The sequence below is a fragment of the Lepidochelys kempii genome, chromosome 1, assembly GCF_965140265.1.
Source record: "Lepidochelys kempii isolate rLepKem1 chromosome 1, rLepKem1.hap2, whole genome shotgun sequence".
In the NCBI taxonomy this organism is placed as follows: Eukaryota; Metazoa; Chordata; order Testudines; family Cheloniidae; genus Lepidochelys; species Lepidochelys kempii.
This window is the reverse complement of record NC_133256.1, coordinates 333605718-333624579: the sequence shown is the minus strand read 5'-3', so window position 1 is coordinate 333624579 and position 18862 is coordinate 333605718. Positions and strand designations below refer to the sequence as shown.

Below are 18862 nucleotides of genomic sequence, written 5' to 3'. Positions count from 1 at the left end.
TCAAGTTAAGCATATACTTCAGTGCTATGCTGAAAAGAGAAGGACTTAAGTGCATGCTTTCACGTTAAACACTTCAGTTCTTTGCTAAAGTTGGGATTTATAATCTGATCCTGCATCATGTAACGGAGTTTTGCCACTAAATTAAATGGTAGCAAGTTTGGATGTTTTAGTGCATTTAGATCCTGTGAGCCCTCCATGTTCCCAACATCTCTGAAACTGATTCAAGTTCCACACAGAGGGCTTTGTAGGATTGGGCCCTTAATGAAAACCTCATTGCTATAGATGTTAGAAACTATGCTTCACTAATGAGGAAGAAGAGTTGGGGGTTTTTTGTTTTGTTTTTTTATTGAGTGGTAAAGGGACTTGGATCACATTGTGAGAGTGGCTGTGCACAGCAGGTTGTGTTGCACTGCACGTGTGAATGCAGATAATATTGTGAATCAGAACTGCAAGGAGTTGCAGTGAATAACAGTGAAAGAGGCTGGTTATTAACCTCCAAACAAGGGGCACCTTTTATAAAGCTGTTATAGCAAACCAAGGATATCACATAGGCTCTAGTAATCTGCTTCTCACCAACATGAATAGAAGTTATGCATAGGCCAAGAGGAGTTTACAGGCCAAAGTGAGGTGAGATATAGGAGACAGGATAGCTGAAAATGGACTTCAACAAAACTGGGACATATCTGTACTGGGGTGGACCAAAACCATTATCCATAGATCCTTAAAATGGAGATTCTTATAGTACAATTGCACTGTACCTGCTTTTATCCTGCAGTCCCATTGCATGCAGAATATATACTGGTCCAAATTCCCCACTGCTGTAACTTCATATACTTCAACATGACAATTTACAACAGCAGGGGACTCAACCCACAGGTGAAATTGACCCCTAGGGCCCCATGCAGGGAGACCACAAGGGCCTAGGATATTGTCCAAAATTGATTCCTACCATAGAGTTGCGAGTGAAGCTCCTTCTGAACTGAACAGGAGTTTTGCTCATGGATTAATGGCTGTGTATGAGCTACAGTATTTAGATGATTTTCTGTTCATTGGTTCAATCTATTTGTATCAAGATATTATACAAGCTGAATTTTTTCATGTGCTATATTTGGGGGGGGGGGGGGGGAAGGGGAATCCAAAAACTTCCATGCTATACAGAGACTTTCATGTTGAATAGCGTAGAAGTTACTTTCATATAGAATATGAGGGTAGAGGCAAGAGGGTTAGCTGCAGTGTTACTGCCATGAAAGAATTTCCAAACAAGAGAGTAAAGCAGCTTGTAATTGGAAGTTGTTTTCTTTTTCCCTTTAAACCAATAATTAGAAAGTACAATATTTCTAAGACAAAAAGCCTATTCTATTTTAGAAAAGAGCTAATGTTTACTGCATATTCATCATGGTACATTTAAATTATAGTTTTAATAAAATACATCTTTAAATCAAAGATGAAAGAAGTCATCAGTAGTAGGCCAGTGTACTCCACTCTTTTTTCTTTTTTTTCCCCTCTGGATGCTGGCTGGTTCATGCTGTTCAGATTTCCACAGACCATCTCATTTAGTATTGTTTTTATCTTTCCAGTACATATAAGCAAGAGACCTGGTAAGCCATAAAATAAAAAAACCTCGCATCCATCTAAATGTCGGGATGTTGATCAGCTTAGCTAGTCCATGCAGTTTTTTTAGTTAAGTTCAGGAAAGGTAGCGCAGCTGATGAAAGGTGAGTTTTGTTTTACTTTCCTGTTAAATGGCAGCATGAAACATGACACTTTTCTATCTTGAGCAAAGGAGAAAGCAAAACCTTTCTGATGAACTCTTTGCAGAACTCATTGGGCAATAAGCTGGGTCCAGGGTGAGTTTTCATCCTTGAAACTCTGTCTGGGGATTGGTGGGGGAAGCTCTGCTAGGAAAGTTAGAAATTGATTTTATTTAAACCTGGTGGAAATTGTTTGAACTTCCCACCTTTGTAAACATCCACATAATGCCATGAAAAAGTTCATGTATATTGCATTTTTTTCCAGTTATCTGTCTATACAAGTTTTTACTTGGATGAGGTTCCTAGAGGTAATGCAGCTCAGACACTCCGTGGTGCCCTCTCAAATTCGTGGGTCCTCCTGTTCCTACCTTTCTTATTTTCTTGTAGGTGCTTCCACTTATTAGTATTCACCTGTGCGTTGGCAGGTCTTTGCCGACGTTGTTTGCGATCCCTTTTCCAAACCTGTTCGCAGAACTCATCCATTGTATTGAGGTTGGGGTGGTTGATTAACTGCATGAAGTCTCTATACCAGACTTTCTGACTAGGGGTCATACTGTTGGAAATCTCTTTGGCCTTGGAGCCATCACCATCATCTTCTTTATGAAGCAGCTCTTCCAGGTGTTCAGTATCAATTACTTCCAGAGTCACTTTGAGCAGCGTTTGCATGAAGCCATGCTCCACGGCATGACAAAAGTAAATGCCGGAGTCTTTCCGCTGAAGGGTCCGTAGCAGAAGGCCCTGTTCTGTCCTGATGAAATGATCATCCACTTTTATCTGTGTTGGAGAAAAGGAAACATTTCAACAATTATCTCTTATAAATGTTCAGAACTTTTCCCTAACCATCCCTAGTTCCCTGGCATGTTGCAGGAAAACTTGGCATAAAAAAGCATATTAAGGGGAAAGAGCACCTGGTCCCTCTGTAGCTGTGAAAGGTTCCATATAGACATGGAAACACTCAGGAAGCCTGGGAGGAAGAGAGTTTATTCCACAATCCTGTGTGCTGTGGGGCTCTGTGTGCAGTGGAGCCTCTGTTAGTGGGGTTTGTGAGCAGGTTATGGGAGATGCAAACTGTGCAGAATCAACAGACCCACCCTGGATGATACCAGCCACCATGGACCAGGTGCGCCATGATCCCTGCTCTATACCATTCCTCAAGGTTGGGAAGGTGAAATCTGACCCTTTAACCCCCACCCTGGTGCTCCCCAGTACAAAGCCCTCAGGCAGAGGGAAGCATGCTGCTAGAAGAGAGGAAGGTATGAGGAAAGGACTACATATTAAGCCTAAAATTATGAAGTGCAATAAGCAGGCTTGCAAAAACTCACATTTGTGTAAGTGATTCAGATAGGTATGCTGTGTGTGTGTGTGTGTGTGTGTGCAGGCACATGTATGTGTGTACATGCAGATGTTAGAGAAAGTGCATCACACCCATTGTGTCATCCACTAAAATTGGATTCTAAAGAATGAAATACTTAACCAGCTAAGCAAACAAAGCAAATCAAACAATATAAAGCTCCTAATGTGACCAGACAGTTAGCATGCAGTTTGAAAACATAGTCCTTGGCTTCCTTGTTTGACTCAGGGTACTAAGTTGCCTATAATTTTCATTCTTCACAAAAATGCAATGGAAGACATTATTTTTGTTCTCCAGTTTCAGGCAGAGCTGTCTAGCCAGCAGGGTAAAGGTTATTCCCTTAAAAATGATGTGATGATATGATCTTACTGGCTAAGAGGATGTCTGTGTTTCTACTAATCCCCCTGAGCACCTGGGGGTACTATATATAGGAAACAATGTAATGTAGGTAACTTCAGAAGGAGAAAAAACTCACTTTAAAAATTTCAGTGCTGTGTAGGAAGGGTTAGTCAACTCTTTGCCTTGGTGGACATTTCTTTAGGTGTGAAAAATGATACATTGATCACCATGGTTGTTTGTGAAAAAGCAAAGTGCCAGTGTAGTGGTCTCCATAAAGGCAACTGGTTTGAGATTCTTGGATAGTATGTGTTATGGAGGTCCAAACTAATAGTAATCCATTCTTTATTATTACTACTAATAATAATAATTTTATTTATTATTATTCAGAAAGCTTCACAATTACTGCTACGTAGTTTGGATTCAGTGACCAGCTTTGTCTAATAATTTCTATTATGTATTAATATAGGAGACCCAAAGAGAAGCCCAGCAAATGTTGAGAAGGTTGGAATGGGAACAGGTTGAACCCAGCCTCCTGGTGACATGTTGGCATAGTCAACTGAGCACAGAAGAGATGTGGACATGTTTGAGAGCAGCTGGGAAGGCAATTGGAATTTTGGAAAAGTTAAGGAAGCAGCTAGGGGAAGATAACTTCAGGAGATAGCTTTGGAATTAAATCCAAAGTACAGTTGGAAGAGTTTCCAAAGTTCTATCCATTCTGGTGAAAAAAACCCTTTAACAACAGTGATAATATAGAATAATACCTAGCACTGTTTCTTTATTTTTGTGGACCCAAGTTTCCCTCAAAACTCCCATTGCTTTCAATAACAGTTCAGCACACAAAAACGATGACAGGACTGGGTAACATTTAGTTACTTGTTTGTTCTGCTGATGGAACATGTACAGGTCTGTGCCTGTACATCCACAATAGACATTTATTGCATAATGATGACTATCACAGTGGACAAACACTGATTTTTCTTTTGCATACTAATTGTAACACATCTCAGATCTTCTTAAACTCTACTGATTGTGTACAAGTCTTCTATGGTTCTTAATGAAAAAAACAAACAAACCACTATGCTTTCCTAGCCTTCAGTCCACTAACAGCTTCTGGTCCCTCTTCCTGACTCTCCATCTGACTTACTTTTGAAGAGCCTCGCAAGATCCAACAGGTCTGATAATGTTCCTATTCGGCTGCCTGAATGCTGATCCAGTCAGATACTCTAGGGACTCTGTATTTAGAGGAACACAATGAAATCTAGGTGAAATTCACCCCTGTGGAGAGAGCAAGTACCAGGCCACTTCACCATCTTAGTACCAATGAAGACTTACTGGATGGTTTAAGTGGGGTTTAGGTGTGAACATGCTTTGTGCTTGCCGTCTTCACAGGGGTGGATTTCACCCTCTCAGGAACTTATCTGACTGGAAAAACCTGGAGTGTGGTGATTGCACAAGCAGTGAGTGTTAGGAATCTGCAATATCTTGAAAGGTACTGGTGCCTTCAAGAACGAGTGTCTCTGAAGTGGAGACAAAGTTCATCTCCTGATCTGAGCTCTTCCAAGGCTCAGGAGGGTTCAAAGCCAGGATGTCTGTTCAGCCCTATCTCAAGCTAGACATGTCTACAGTGAGGATTGCAGAAGGAAGGATCTGGGAGGGCACTTTAGTCATTTAGGGCAAGCTATTTGGAGGGAGGGAAGAGACTGTGAAGGTTTCCTGTTGAGAAGCCAGAACAATCTTTTGAGGATTCATGGAATGAGGAATAATTGGGGTAATAGAAGAGATGAGATATCTTGTTAGAGTGGGCTGAGGGACAGGGAAAGAGAAAAGGTTCCATTTGCAAATTAAAACAAAGGCTTGTCTTGTTTAGGTAAAGGGCTGGGATTCAGGTGGATTGTTATCTGCAAGAACTAATGGAGGACAGGTGAGGTTTCAGAGGCCTGGAGAAGGGCAACATAGTATCTAGCTTTAAAAAGGGAAACAAAGGGGACACAGGGAATTATCAACCCAACTCCGATGCCTTGAAAGATTCTGGAACAAATGATTAAATAATCAGTTTGTAAGTACCTACAGGATAATAGAGTTATAAGTAATAGCCGACATGGATTTGTCAAGAACAAATCATGCCAAACCCAACCTGTTTTCCTCCTATGACAGGGTTACTGACTTAGTAGATAGAGGGTAATCTATAAACGTGATATATCTTGTTGTGGGGTTTTTTTTAGTATGGTTTTTGACACAGTCCCACATAACATTCTCATAAGCAAAGTAGTGAAATGTGGTCTAGATAAAATTACTATAAAGTTGGTAGAAAAACTGCTTAAAAGACCAGACTCAAAGGTTAGTTATCAGTGGTTCACTGTCGAATTGCAAGTGCCCATCTGGTGGAATCCCGGAAGGGTCTCTCCTGAATCTGATACTAGTCAATATTTTCTTTAATGACATGGATAACGGAGTGGAGAGTAGGCTTATAAAATTTGCAAGTGATACCAAGCTAGGAGGAGTTGCCAGCACTTTGGAGGGCAGAATTGGAATTCAAAACAACTGTGACAAATTGGATAATTGGTCTAAAATGAACAAGATGAAATTCAGTAATGACAAGTGCAACGTTCTATACTTAGCAAGAAAAAATCAAATGTACAACTACCAAATGGAGATTACCTGGCTAGGCAGTAGTACTGATTAAAAGAATCTGAGGGTTACAGTGGATCACAAACTGAAGGAGTCTGAAGTGTGAAGTTGTGGCAAAAAAAAATGCAAATATCATTCTGGGATGTATTAACCACAGTGTCATATTTGAGACACAGTAGATAACTGGCCTGCTCTAGTAGGCACTGGTGAATACTCAACTAGAATACTGTGTCCAGTTCTGGGTGCAACACTTTAAGAAAGATGAGGACAAGTTGAGAGAATCCACAAGAGAGCAACAAAAAGTTTAGAAAACCTGGCCTATGAGGAAAGGATTAAAATAGCTGGGCATGTTTAGTCTTCAGAAAAGAAGACAAGGGAAACCTGATAACACTCTTCAAATATGGTAAGGGCTGTTATAAAGGGGATGGTGATCAATTATTCTTGTTGTCCACTGAAGGCACCACAAGAAGTAATCAGCTTAAACTGCAGCAAGGGAGATTTAGGTTAGTTATTACAAAAAAACCTTTCTAACTTTAAGGATAGTTAAGCACTGGAATAAGCTTCTAATGAAAGTTGTGGAGTCCCTGTCACCAGAGATTTTTAAGACCCAGTTAGACAGTCACCTATCAGGGATGGTCTAGATATACTTGATCCTGCCTCAGTACACGGAGCTTGACTAGATGACCTCTCAAGGTCCCTTCCAGCCCTATATTTCTATGATTCTATATTGCATGTTGTTATGCTGTATGATTGAAACATGACCATTTATATCATTAATATTGCCACTGTTTGACAATTGCAACAACTCTTCTACAAAGTATGTCATGTAAGGTATCAATAGAAAAGTTACAATCTATCAAATATGATTATCCTGTTTAAATCCATGTAACATCACCGTATCTGAAGCTATGAATATTGACTATCTACCTGTATTTCAAAAGTGTTTGCTCTTGGGGTAACACCCACAAGGTAGTTTACATCCAATCTAGCCAGCACATTGTGAATGGACCATTCAAGTTGATGGCCCATTAAAGAACAGTTAGCTCTCATAATGAACCATAGAAGAAGCTTGTCCCCACTGGGTGAGCATTTCTGTGGATGCTTTAGCCAGAATATTATGGCTGGTCCTAGGAATCATCAAGCCATATAAGGGCACGTGACTTACTCATGTGAACCTGGATTCCATTTTGTGCCTGTAATTTTCCACAAACCAAGACTGAAAGCACCCTCTCCATGTGGGAGAAGGTATAAAGGCCCTGGAAGCATCTCTATTTTGCCTCTTTCCTGTTCTGATCTCTGGACTATTGATTTACACTAAAAGGAACATATTGACTATGGCTGAGGACCAGAGACTGTACAAGCCAACCTGATCCAAGAACTTTGCAATGGTGTGTGTGTATGAGTTCTTTGATCATTTTAACTCTCCCCTCTTTCTTTTCTCTTATAAATAAACCTTTAGATATTAGGTATTAAAGGATTGGCAGTAGCATGATTATTGGGTAAGATCTGAGTTATTGACCTGGCTGATCTCTATGTGATGAAATTGGTTTTCAGAAACCACTCATCACAGAGTCCAGTGTCTGGGTGTTCAGACACGGTCTGGTATGCCTAAGGAGACTGCATTTTTTACTTCTTTTTAACGAGTGTGGTGAGATAGACGTTTACTTTTGTTACTGGCTTGGCATAAACTAATGATAGAATAACCACCTGTTTGGGGAGTCTGCCCAATTTCTCAGCAGTTTGTCCTGAATCTGGTATTCGCAGCTGTGACTCATTGGGGCATGGTGACACATGTATTTGAATTCATGCTAACGTACCTCTTCTTTTCGGTCCTCATTTGGCTTCTGGAATTGCCAGTAAACTAGAGCACGCTGAGATTTTGGACTGCACTCCAAGAAAGTGCTGCTGTTCTCTACTCCGTAAATAATCTTTTCTTCCAGGCTCTGCCCACTTGGGTTATCTATAAGGCAAGAAAAGAAGGAATAAAAGCCAATGCAAAAGAAAATGGTCGGCAAAGAAAATCCTAATTGTCATATTTATTTGCTCTTTCGGTAAATAGTTTCATTGCTCCATCTTGGAAAGATATTCCAGATTAGTAGATTGGTGTAGGTGGCAACAGTTAACCTGATTCGCCACAACAGAGCACCTCTCACAGATATTTACACTCGTGTCAGGAATAAGAAAGCTTGTTGTGTCTTTATTAAGAGCTATAGCACTGAATTGCACCATAATCTATGGTGTATAAGGATGCCAACATTTTGTACCCACTTTGCCTGGGTGTAAATGATTATAGTCGAACCAAATGTAAAAACCTCAACATTTGAAGTTAAGAAATTTCACGGTGAATATTTTGCACAACCCTAGTTGTTAGACATCAAGAAAAAATATCTAGGTCACAACAAGCATTTTTTATGACAAAACGTATGCAATGAGAACATTTGGGGTATAGTTTTAGAATGTCTATAATGATGCCTCCTGGGCTTTGTGATCACAATTCTTTGGAGCAAAGTAATAAAACATGAGGCTTTTTACAAGTACTAATAATGTGTTTAGATTATATAGCATTGCAGTTTGATGCAGCTGTTAATGACCAGGAATAATGTTTTTGAGGAAACAATCTTCAGTTAATCATTTCCTCTGTTGGTATAATTTATGGAAATGTAATGAGACGAATAAAACAGACATTATTGGGGGGAGGGGAAGAAAGAGAAAAGTTAAATAAATTACTTCCTTTTGTAACAACAATACTCCATGATATCCACCAACTTGCTGGAAATATCACATTGCTGTACGACTTATACAGCATTTGATTCTCCTCCAATACCACAGAGGCAGTCAGGCATCATATTTCAATGCTCCACCTTAGCTCTTTAAAATGTTATGGATTTAAGTGGCAATTGTACAATAATAATGGAGAATATATGGGGAGAAAGGGATTGGTCAGCTATTTAACACTGTTGATCTCATGGGGTTTCCTGTCTTTTTTTGCCATTATTTGTGGTGGTTTCCATATTACCCTTTTTATCTTTAGTATAGGAAATCTTAAAGAATCTGATTTTTTTTTTTAACCAGGGAAGAATGTATAATTAAAAACCTCTGCAGAGCAATCCTATGTCAAGGGCTGTTTGATTTCACAATGTCTTTATCATATTGGCTGTTTTATTTCGCAAACACAGTCTGTTTGCTGAACTGCTGAGCTGAAGTTAAGAGAGAAAACCATGGTTGTGGCTTATGTTGATACAATAATCATATGTTTTTCCTTAATGACATTCAGCCCTCAAAATCCAAGTGGGGTAGGAGAGGAATTGGTGCCTACCTATTGAAAAGTAATGAAACATCAAATGGTCTATAAACACTAAACAGATAGAAAGTGTATTTCTTTGCTTTTCTCTGCTGGATTGTGAACCTTTAGAGCAAGCAAGTGGGGTGCTATGTAAATAAACGAGTCAGTGAAGCAATTTTTTGGCTTCATCTGGAAACTGCACCATTATGGAGACTGTCGGAAGAGCTTTGGGCTGGAGTGGTGGTGGATCATCAGGGGAGACATGATGCGAGAAAGCAAAGAAAGGGAAGGAGTGGGAAAATTGAAGGCACCGAAGGCAGCCAAAAACACTGTTGTAGAGCATTGGGTTGAACCTGGGAGAAGTAGGGAAATGACAGAAATGTCAAGAAAGGGAAGGAATTGATAGTGTGTGAAGTGATCCTGTGTGTATAAGTGGAAATGATGGGATGAAACTTACCAGAGGAAAACTTAGGATGAATATTAGGAAAAAAGATTAATGGTGAGATCTGTTCTAGATTGTGGCACACTTTCAGTGATGGAAGCCCAATCACTGAGATCATTTAAATTCGGACATAGCCCAAGAAAATGTATTGTAGACAGTAATCTTGCATTGGCTGGTGCTGATCAAATAGGCCTTTGAAATCTAATTTCTATGATTCAGGGGTGCTGAAGGCAGGAAGGGTTGTAAGAGTCAGGTAGTATTGGGATAGACTGAATGCAAGATGGTGGGTGAAATGATGGAGTAGCCAACAAAGCAGGATGCAGGCCTAGAAGTGATGGAAAAGCCTGGAGAGAAGCTCGGAAGGAAAATTAAAGGCTGGAAATTTCAGAGGAGCAGTTAAGAGAATCAGAAGGCTATGGAAGTCATGAAGTTGGCCATGAAATTCAAACCCAAGTCCTGTCAGAATGTCGCAATTCCCAAGGTGAATCTAATGACAAGATCAATTTACCATCCTGATAAATTGCCTTTAAATACATTACTTCTGACATAACAGAAGTGCTTAGAATGGAAAACTACTTACACAAAGGAGATTTTTCTATATACTGATGCTCCTCTACATAAGGCCATATTCGATGAGATGCTGTGAGTTCCTGCTGATGCAACTAGCATGAGGAGAATGCGGATCTTTGTCCCCATTTAATGGCGAATAAAAAATATGAGATTAATGAATCCACTACAGGTGCCATAGGGGGACTTGTCCTTTAGCTCAAGCAGAAAGGTTCATGTCTTCAGGACTGTAAATCCTGGATTCACACCTTAATATTTGACCAAACGACTGGTTACATTGAGCATTAACAACTCCTTTTAATGAAAATGGAATTTGTGGGTGTTTGGCACTTTTCAATATTTGGTTCACAGTGCTCATGTTCTACTGTGGCTCTGAAATCAATTCCTCTACACACCCAAGAGATATGGTTGGTGCATAAGCTATCTGTATCCTGCTCTGAGCACATACAAATGGCTCGAACACTCAGAGGCCTCTTGGTGAAAGTTGCTCTGTACTGTCTTTGAAAAAGCTACAGGTAAAAGACTGTCCTTTTTAACACAAAAAAGATATTATCTTCATGCAGTTCCCTGGCACAAAGAGGGAGAATCAATCAGTAGCGAATGCACAGGAATGCCTAGAGGTGCGAGTAGGTGGAAGGACCACCAGAGCACACAATCGTCATGCAGAAGAACCTGATTCTGCATCTGATACTCAACAGACTGTCATGTGCAACATGAAAAACAGTTTAAATCCAATGCAACTTTTGTAATGTGACAACCTAGAAAGAGTCAGAATTCAGGTGGGTGAAATTTCACTTTAGATCAAACAACTGAAGCTATCCAGCATGTGCATTATTTTGAACTCAGTGTCTTTAAGCTCTAGTGCCTTGTGGAACTAAAGCTGGAGGACACTGTCAAGACATTTTAACTGTTTTTCTCTAAGTTAATGGTGTTTCTAATCACTTCCCACTTTGTTTCCTCATTGAATTTGACTTCATGAAGGGTATCTTGCTGTCAGCCTTTATGTGTCTCCTGTTGATGTATTTGAATAAGTGTTTATGAATACGACTTTGGATGATTAGAGTAGGTTTTTCCAAATGAAAAATACAGTACCACATGATTGCTTTCTAGTAGGTTGCTAGAATGGACAGTTAGATGGTGTTTGATAATGCCTTAATTCACCATCTGGTAAAATACATACCATAAAAAGTTGCAAACCGTTATTGTCCATATATTCTTGTGGATTGGGGGAAGTGGTAGATGTGTTATATCTTGACTTGAGGAAGGCTTTAGATACTGTCTCACATGACATTCTCATAAAGAAACTAGGGAAATACAACCTAGATGGAGCTACTATATGGTGGGTGCATAACTGGTTGGAAAACCGTTCCAAGAGAGTAATTATCTGTGGTTCACAGTCAAGCTGGAAGGGCATATCGAGTGGAGTCCCACACGGTTTAGTTCCGGTTCTGTTCAATATCTTCACCAATGATTTAGATAATGACACAGAGGGTACACTTTCATAAAGTTTGTGGAGGATATCAAGCTTGGAGGGGTTGCAAGCAGGCCTTAAATTCAGGTGGAGCTATCCAGAGTGGAGCCCCAGTAAATATTTTCAACCCCCCCGGAGCTTTTATGGCATGTTAGAGGTGGTTGTGGAGTGGGCTCTGGAAAGTACTTTATTTAAGCCTGGGTTGCAAGAGCTTTGGAGGATAGGATAAAAATTCAAAAAGATCTGGAGAAACTGGAGACATGTCTGAAGTAAATAGGATGAAATTTAATAAGGACAAATGCAAAGTACTCCACTTAGGAAGAAACAATCAATTGCAAGCATACAAAATGGGAAGTGACTGCCTAGAAAGGAGTATGGCAGAAAGGGATCTGGGGGTCATAGTGGATCACAAGCTAAATATGAGTCAACAGTGTAACACTCTTGAAAAAAAGTAAACATAATTCTTGGATGTATTAGCAGGAGTGTTGTAAACAAGACATAAGTAATTTTTCTGCTTTACTCCATGCTGATAAGGCCTCAACTGGAGTATTGTGTCCAGTTCTGGGCACCACATTTCAGGAAAGATATGGACAAATTGGAGAAAGTCCAGAGGAAAGCAACAACTATTAAAGTTCTAGAAAACATGACCTATGAGAAAAAATTGAAAAAAACTGAGTTTGTTCAGTTTGGAGAAGAGAAGACTGAGGGGGAACCTGATAACAGGTGTTACATACATAAACGGTTGGTACAAGGAGGAGGGAGAAAACTTGTTCTCATTAATCTCTGAGGATCGGACAAGAAGCAATGAGCTTAAATTGCAGCAAGGGAGATTTAGGTTGGACATTGGGAGAAACTTCCTAATTGTTAGGGTAGTTAAGCACTGTAATAAATTGCCTTACAAATATGGTCGTGTAGGAGCTAAAGTTTTCCATTGTTTCATTTTTGAGTGCAGTTATGTTAAAAAAAATCTACATTTATAAGTGGCACTTTTGTGACAAAGAGATGGAACTACAGTACTTGTGTGAGGTGAACTGGAAAATACTGTTTCTTTTGTTTATCTTTTTTACAATGCAAATATTTGTAATAAAAATAATATAAAGTGAGCACTGTACACTTTGTATTCTGTGTTATAATTGAAATCAATATATTTGAAAATGTAGAAAACATCCAAAATATTTAAATAAATGGCATTCTATTATTGTTTAACAGTGAGATTAAAACTGTGATTAATCAAGATTTTTTTAAATCTTACGATTAATCACGATTAATTTTTTAATCGTTTGACAGCCCTAGAAATAAGCAGTGTTACTGCAATGTAATACAGCAATGTGAGCATAGATTAGTTGCTGTTATTATAAGGAGTTGAAGACACATGGGATCTTCAGGCATCTCCGCTTTATCCCTGAAGTCTATTAATTGGTTTAATCAACACCAGCATCACTTATGTCACAAACCAACAGTGGACAATTTTCTCCAGCAGAGGGAAGTATCGTCTAAGTGTTCTTTTTCATGTCAAGCAAAAAGTAAAGTTTTCATTCTCTGAATGAGGATGCTGTGAAGTGTGTGGCAGAAAATTGGGTACCTGTGGGAAGACAGGTTTGTCTTCTGACATATAACCAGTTACTAAAACAAAAATCTGACCCCGGTTGAGGGAGGAGATTGGGGTAGACATATCTGGGGGCTGGGGTTAGCGGCTGGAGTTACGTGGGTCAAGGGGAATGGGGGATGAGCCACAAAATTGAACTGCTGGATGGGGTTGGTGCTTTTCTGTTCCACTGCCCCTCCACTATGTGCTAGGATGCTGGGCTGGGCCCTTTGCTCCTGGGACTGAGCCAGCCCAGCCCTGCCCCACACTGTTATGAAGAGATGGTGGCAGATTCGGGCTGCTGGGTGGGGATTACACAGGCTTCAGTGAAAAAGTTACCCTGGCAGTGGTAACACCATTCCCCAGGCCACTATGGCTGCCTCCCCAGAACCAGCACTCCCAGAGTCAGCTCCTTGGCATCCTTCCTCCCCCCCACAGCACCCCCAGAGCCACAGCTCCTCGGTTTCCCCTGTCCCCCACAGGCAGCATGCACAGAGCCCTGGAGAGGCAGCATCACTCCCATGGGCTGGCAGCATTATCGGCCTGAGTTCTTGCACTGCTTCCATTGTCTATGGCAAGGGTCGGCAACCTTTGGCATGCGTCCCATCAGGGTAATCCGCTGGTGGGCTGTGAGACCTTTTGTTTACATTGACCATCCACAGGCACAGCCCCCTGCAGCTCCCAGTGGCTGCGGTTCACCGTTCCCAGCCAATGGGAGCTGCGGGAAGCGGCAGTCAGCATGTCCCAGTTGGGGGACAAAATTATACCGAATGTGTTAGGACCAGAGGGATGGGGGGATTTGCCTGTCTCTGTCTCCCCTTTGTGGCACCTCTACAACCAGAAACAAAATAAAGGGATTAAAAAAGTTTAGAAATCTTATCCCAGTTAAAATTAGACCAGTCTGTTTATATTACAGGAAACAATCCTTGTCCCAGGAATGAACTAGATGATGTAACAGTTCTTTTCCACTACAAGCATATACAATTCTGTGTCAGTATGGTTAGTTACATCACTATATATAGCAAAGAGCTAGGGTGTCACCTCTATGTAAAGCAACACGTACACTGACGATAGCAATGATGATGGCCAATATGATCACTTCCCATACAATATGTAAAGCTTGTTCCTATGTTACAATGTCAGGTGTATCAGAAACTTTAAAAAAGTTTGAATGTGTTATTAGCTTGCAAATAAGAGTGTACTGAATCCTTGATCTGATTATTACAGGCAGTCAAAATTAGGGTAATGACCAAAGGCAAGTTAACTTTTCATGAGTGGGCAGTATAGTTTCACTCCTGGTTCATACTTTTGCTTCCCACAGCAATCACGCACAGTCTGAACATTACATGCCTGCTGGTTGTACTTAAACAAAATATCTATAACTTACCATGATGCTGCAGGTCAGAACAGTGAGTGAGAGGATCTCCATTTCGGATATCTTGTCGTCTGGTACGCCTAAGAAAATCACATCAGAAAATGTTATTCACTTTCTCAGAGATGAAATTAAGTATTTGTGTTAGGTAAGCCAAAAAAGAAGGCCATTGTTATTTACAGTTATCTGGGGCATGCAACATTACCTAGAACATACCAGGGCAAGGAAAGTCATACTTTACTGCATTCTACAGCATTGTAGATAATAAAATTCTTCATGCTTCCAAATGAAAGCTTCAGTCATTGATAAATGCATGTGCATGTATAGTAAGCCCTCCTAAAAATACTGATTATGGGTAAATTCATCCGTCTGTTGAAATATAGATTAATAAGAGTCCAACATGTACAAAGTGCAGCATGTTTAATGTTTATTGAAAGTACAAGGAATTTAAAATGGCACCCTCTTGTCTACAAACGGAGATTACATCGAATAGCCTAGCTTCATCATCGGATTCTTCTAGATTATAGGCAAGAGGCTTACTTGGCAAACTACAATGTGTGATGGGGCAAGGCCAGATGGCTATAGAAAAGTAGTGGGAGATAGATATATTAGCTCCAGGCTAAACAAATCCCTGGTACCAGGATAAGTGAAATGGCAGCTGCTCCAGGTCAATTAAGACACCTGGGGCCAATTAAGAACTTTCCAGAAGGCAGGGAGACTGCTAGGTTGATTGGGACACCTGAAGCCAATCAGGGGCTGGCTGAAACTAGTTAAAAGCCTCCCAGTCAGTCAGGTGGATGTGCATGTCAGGAGTTGTGGGAGGAAGCTGTGCTGTTGTAGAGACTGAGTAGTATACACCATATCAGGCACAAGGAAAGAGGCCCTGAGGTAAGGGTGAAGTGGAGCTTGAGAAGTGAGGGCTGCTGTGGGGGAAGTAGCCCAGGGAACTGTACATGTCATGTTTCTAAAAGGTCAGCTACCATAGCTGATACTATTAGGGTCCTGGGCTGGAGCCTGAAGTAGAGGGTGGGCCCGGGCTCCCCCCATCCTTTGCCCCCTGATTAATTACTGGGAGACAACAGAGACTGTGCAAGGAAGGATAACTTCTCTTCTCCTCCCCTCCCCTCGCCGGCTTATGATGAAAATGGCTCAGTAGACTGTGACCCTTGTCTCTAGAGAGAGAAGGGTTACGTGGAGGGTCACATTGAGCCTTTGAGGCTAGCGAAATCCGCCAGGAAACACAGGACCCACGGAGGCAAGGACAGAGCTTTGTCACAAATGTTACTGCTAGGGCTTAATATATTTAGAGATGGATAGAATAATGTTTAACTCAGCTTTCTTCTGGTTTGACCACAACCTTGGATCTAAATCCATATGCAAGTTTTTGCAAGTGGCTTTCATCTTTAGTATGGGCTTAATTAAAATTCTGAAACGGAACATCCTTGAAAAATGGTGTATTCAAAGTCCAGATCTAAATTTTGTAGCTTGAGTCCCTCTCTAATTTTTATCACAATCCCATTTAATATAACTTTATATTCTCCCTCCAATTTGCTCTTTATCTCTTCTCTTTAATAAAGTGTTGATCTGTTTGAAAAATGTGTTTTACAAAAAAAGAAAACCCATATTTTTCTATACAGTTCTCTTTGGTTTGCATTTGTTGTGCTTGCTTTGTCTGTTTCTTTTCTTACCTAAACAGCTGTGATACAAAACCCAATTCAGCCCATGGAAAGGAGATTTATTTTAAAAAGAAGAAAAGAACAGGGCAAACAAAGATGTGTTTTGAGAACAAGCACTTTACTTGGGGAATAGAGAAAACCACAGTGATTGCAAAGTCAGGAGAGAGCAAAAAGGATTAGATGACCAAACAATATTGAGATGTCAGATTATGGCATCCATTGACACACACAAAAAAGTGAAGTATCCTTGTAAGAGCCACGCTTGGTCTCACCCTTCAGTCACAATGGTCCAAATTAAGTAAATATAATGGTTTCTGCAATGCAGAGACCATGTCTTACCCTTCCCTTTCTCAGAGTGAAAATCAGTGGGAACACAACTCATGAACAGCCCCAGAACTGATGGGAGAGGCATGCATGGGATCTTCCATTAGGGGTTATCAGCTGTGGAATTTGATTCTGGATCTGGGTGGAAATTTTTTGACAATCTCTCCATGAAAAAATGCTGATTTGTTGAAATCAAAATTATTTGTGAGAAGGCGATTTCCACAAAATTCCCATTTCTGAAAAAATGTACCTACATATAATTTTAAAAAGTGATTTAGTCAGAGAGGACCCTAAGTTTCATTTATTTTTGAACTACTGAAGCTATTGAACATTTCACCCAGCACTCATATAACTCTCTTCTTCCACAGATATCATTCCCTCCCTCCGTGAGCTACATTCAATTGTCACAAAGCCCTGAATGAATTGATAGTCTATTGGGTATGCTGCATAGCTTAACAAACTTTGACTGAAGGGAGAAATGGGCTGGAAAATGGTTTTCCCATCCCGTAATTCTTTTTTTTTTTCAGACACAGGAATTTTGTGGAAATTGCCCTCTTCTCACAAACAATTTTGATTTGAACAAATCATCATTTTTTTCTTGGAGAGATTGTTAAAAAATTCCCACCCAGATCCAGAATCAAATTCCACAGCTGATACCTCTTAAGTTCCATTTATGATTTAGGCACTGAGGAGACTAAGTTTTAATTTATTTCTGAAAATGGAAACTTACGCAGTTTTGAACACTTCACCTTGAGTGCATGAATCCCACTGAAAATCAGTGGGCCTTAGATGCCTTAGACACTTCTGTCTCACACTATTAATATCATGTTTTCCAGTGTAATGACACAACAAGATGCATGAAAGCATTTTAATAGAAGACATCCTTCTGTATTTAGGTGCATGTTCTAAAGATATACTTCATCTCTCTCATCCATGCCAGTGCTGGACGTTTGCATGTATTTTTCCCATGGAAAGCTAGCTGGGTGAATCAGAACCACACCCAGGCCCAAATGAGCTGCAAATGCAATTTTTGTCACTCCCTTCATAAATTCCACTGGCCAACTTATTTATAGAATTCTATTTGTAGGAATTAGGCCTAATTAGACTCCCATTAATTTCAATGGATTTTGGATGAAGCATTTAGTTTGGATATCAAGCAAATGTCACACATTTCAGCATTAAGCCAGCATGGTGATCTATGAAACATGAGATCCAAAGCATCTGCACAAGTCAAATGGTCACACTATGGGCTTTCTAAACTGTCATTTAGGCTCCTTAAAGTTACACTGAGTGGGAAATATATAAAAGACAGACAGATAAAGAAAATGACTATAAGCAAACCATCCCTACACATGCATCAAGCCACAACATCCTTAACACTTTTGGAATCTGGACTTGTAGCGATGCATTAGTGGGAGGCCATGGCATTTGAGTTCTTTCCAGGAATGCTCATTTTGTGACTGGTGTATTTAGTTTATCTTCTTTACCTCCCCTGGGAAGAATTATTTTGCCTCAAATTATTTCAATAGTCTGGTGCAAAAATAAGACTGCATGTTTCATAAGCACCTTTTTTTTTTTCAAGTGTTTGCTTAGGCTACATTGAGGTACAAAGCTTGACATTTCAATCCTCTCCAGCTGAAATATCTGTGGAGGAAACTCTCCCTACTGTCCCTTACATTATCTCATCCCTTCCAGCAGCCAACCAACCACCCCCTGGAGTTAAATACATTTTGGAAGCATGAAATTCCTAACTGAAGTATTTGTAAACTTTAGCTTCAAGATGAAGTTTGCCTCTTCTGTACATAGATGCTTGGATCTCTCATGTCTCCTTTGGTGTAAGACACTTATGGCATATTCCCTTTTACATTATCACCATCTGAGCAATATTTTTTTGCAATAATTTGTCTAATATACTGATAGTTAGAAGGTGACGATATGGTGACCGTGGGCCAAATTCTGATCTGATTTGCAACAATGTTTATCAATTAAGTTATTCCAGATTTACACCTGAGTAATTGACAGCAGATTATAGACCCAGGTTCAAAGTCAATTCTTAATAGCGATAGACTTAAA

At 40.1% G+C, this 18862-nt stretch overlaps 1 protein-coding gene across 4 annotated transcripts in view; it reads right to left on the bottom strand.

Moving 5' to 3' along the window:
* Positions 1–1122: 1122 nt before the first annotated feature.
* The window catches only part of SEMA3A (semaphorin 3A), a 289750-nt gene continuing 272010 nt past the window's right edge, over positions 1123–18862 (bottom strand). For all 4 annotated transcript variants that reach the window (XM_073328646.1, XM_073328645.1, XM_073328643.1 and 1 more), the window contains 3 exons: positions 14805–14872; positions 7887–8029; positions 1123–2525 (listed from right to left, as the gene is read on the bottom strand). In XM_073328646.1, coding sequence (XP_073184747.1) covers positions 2070–2525; positions 7887–8029; positions 14805–14872 — 667 coding nt within the window. In that variant the 3' untranslated portion in view covers positions 1123–2069. The remainder of the gene's footprint in view (positions 2526–7886; positions 8030–14804; positions 14873–18862) is intronic.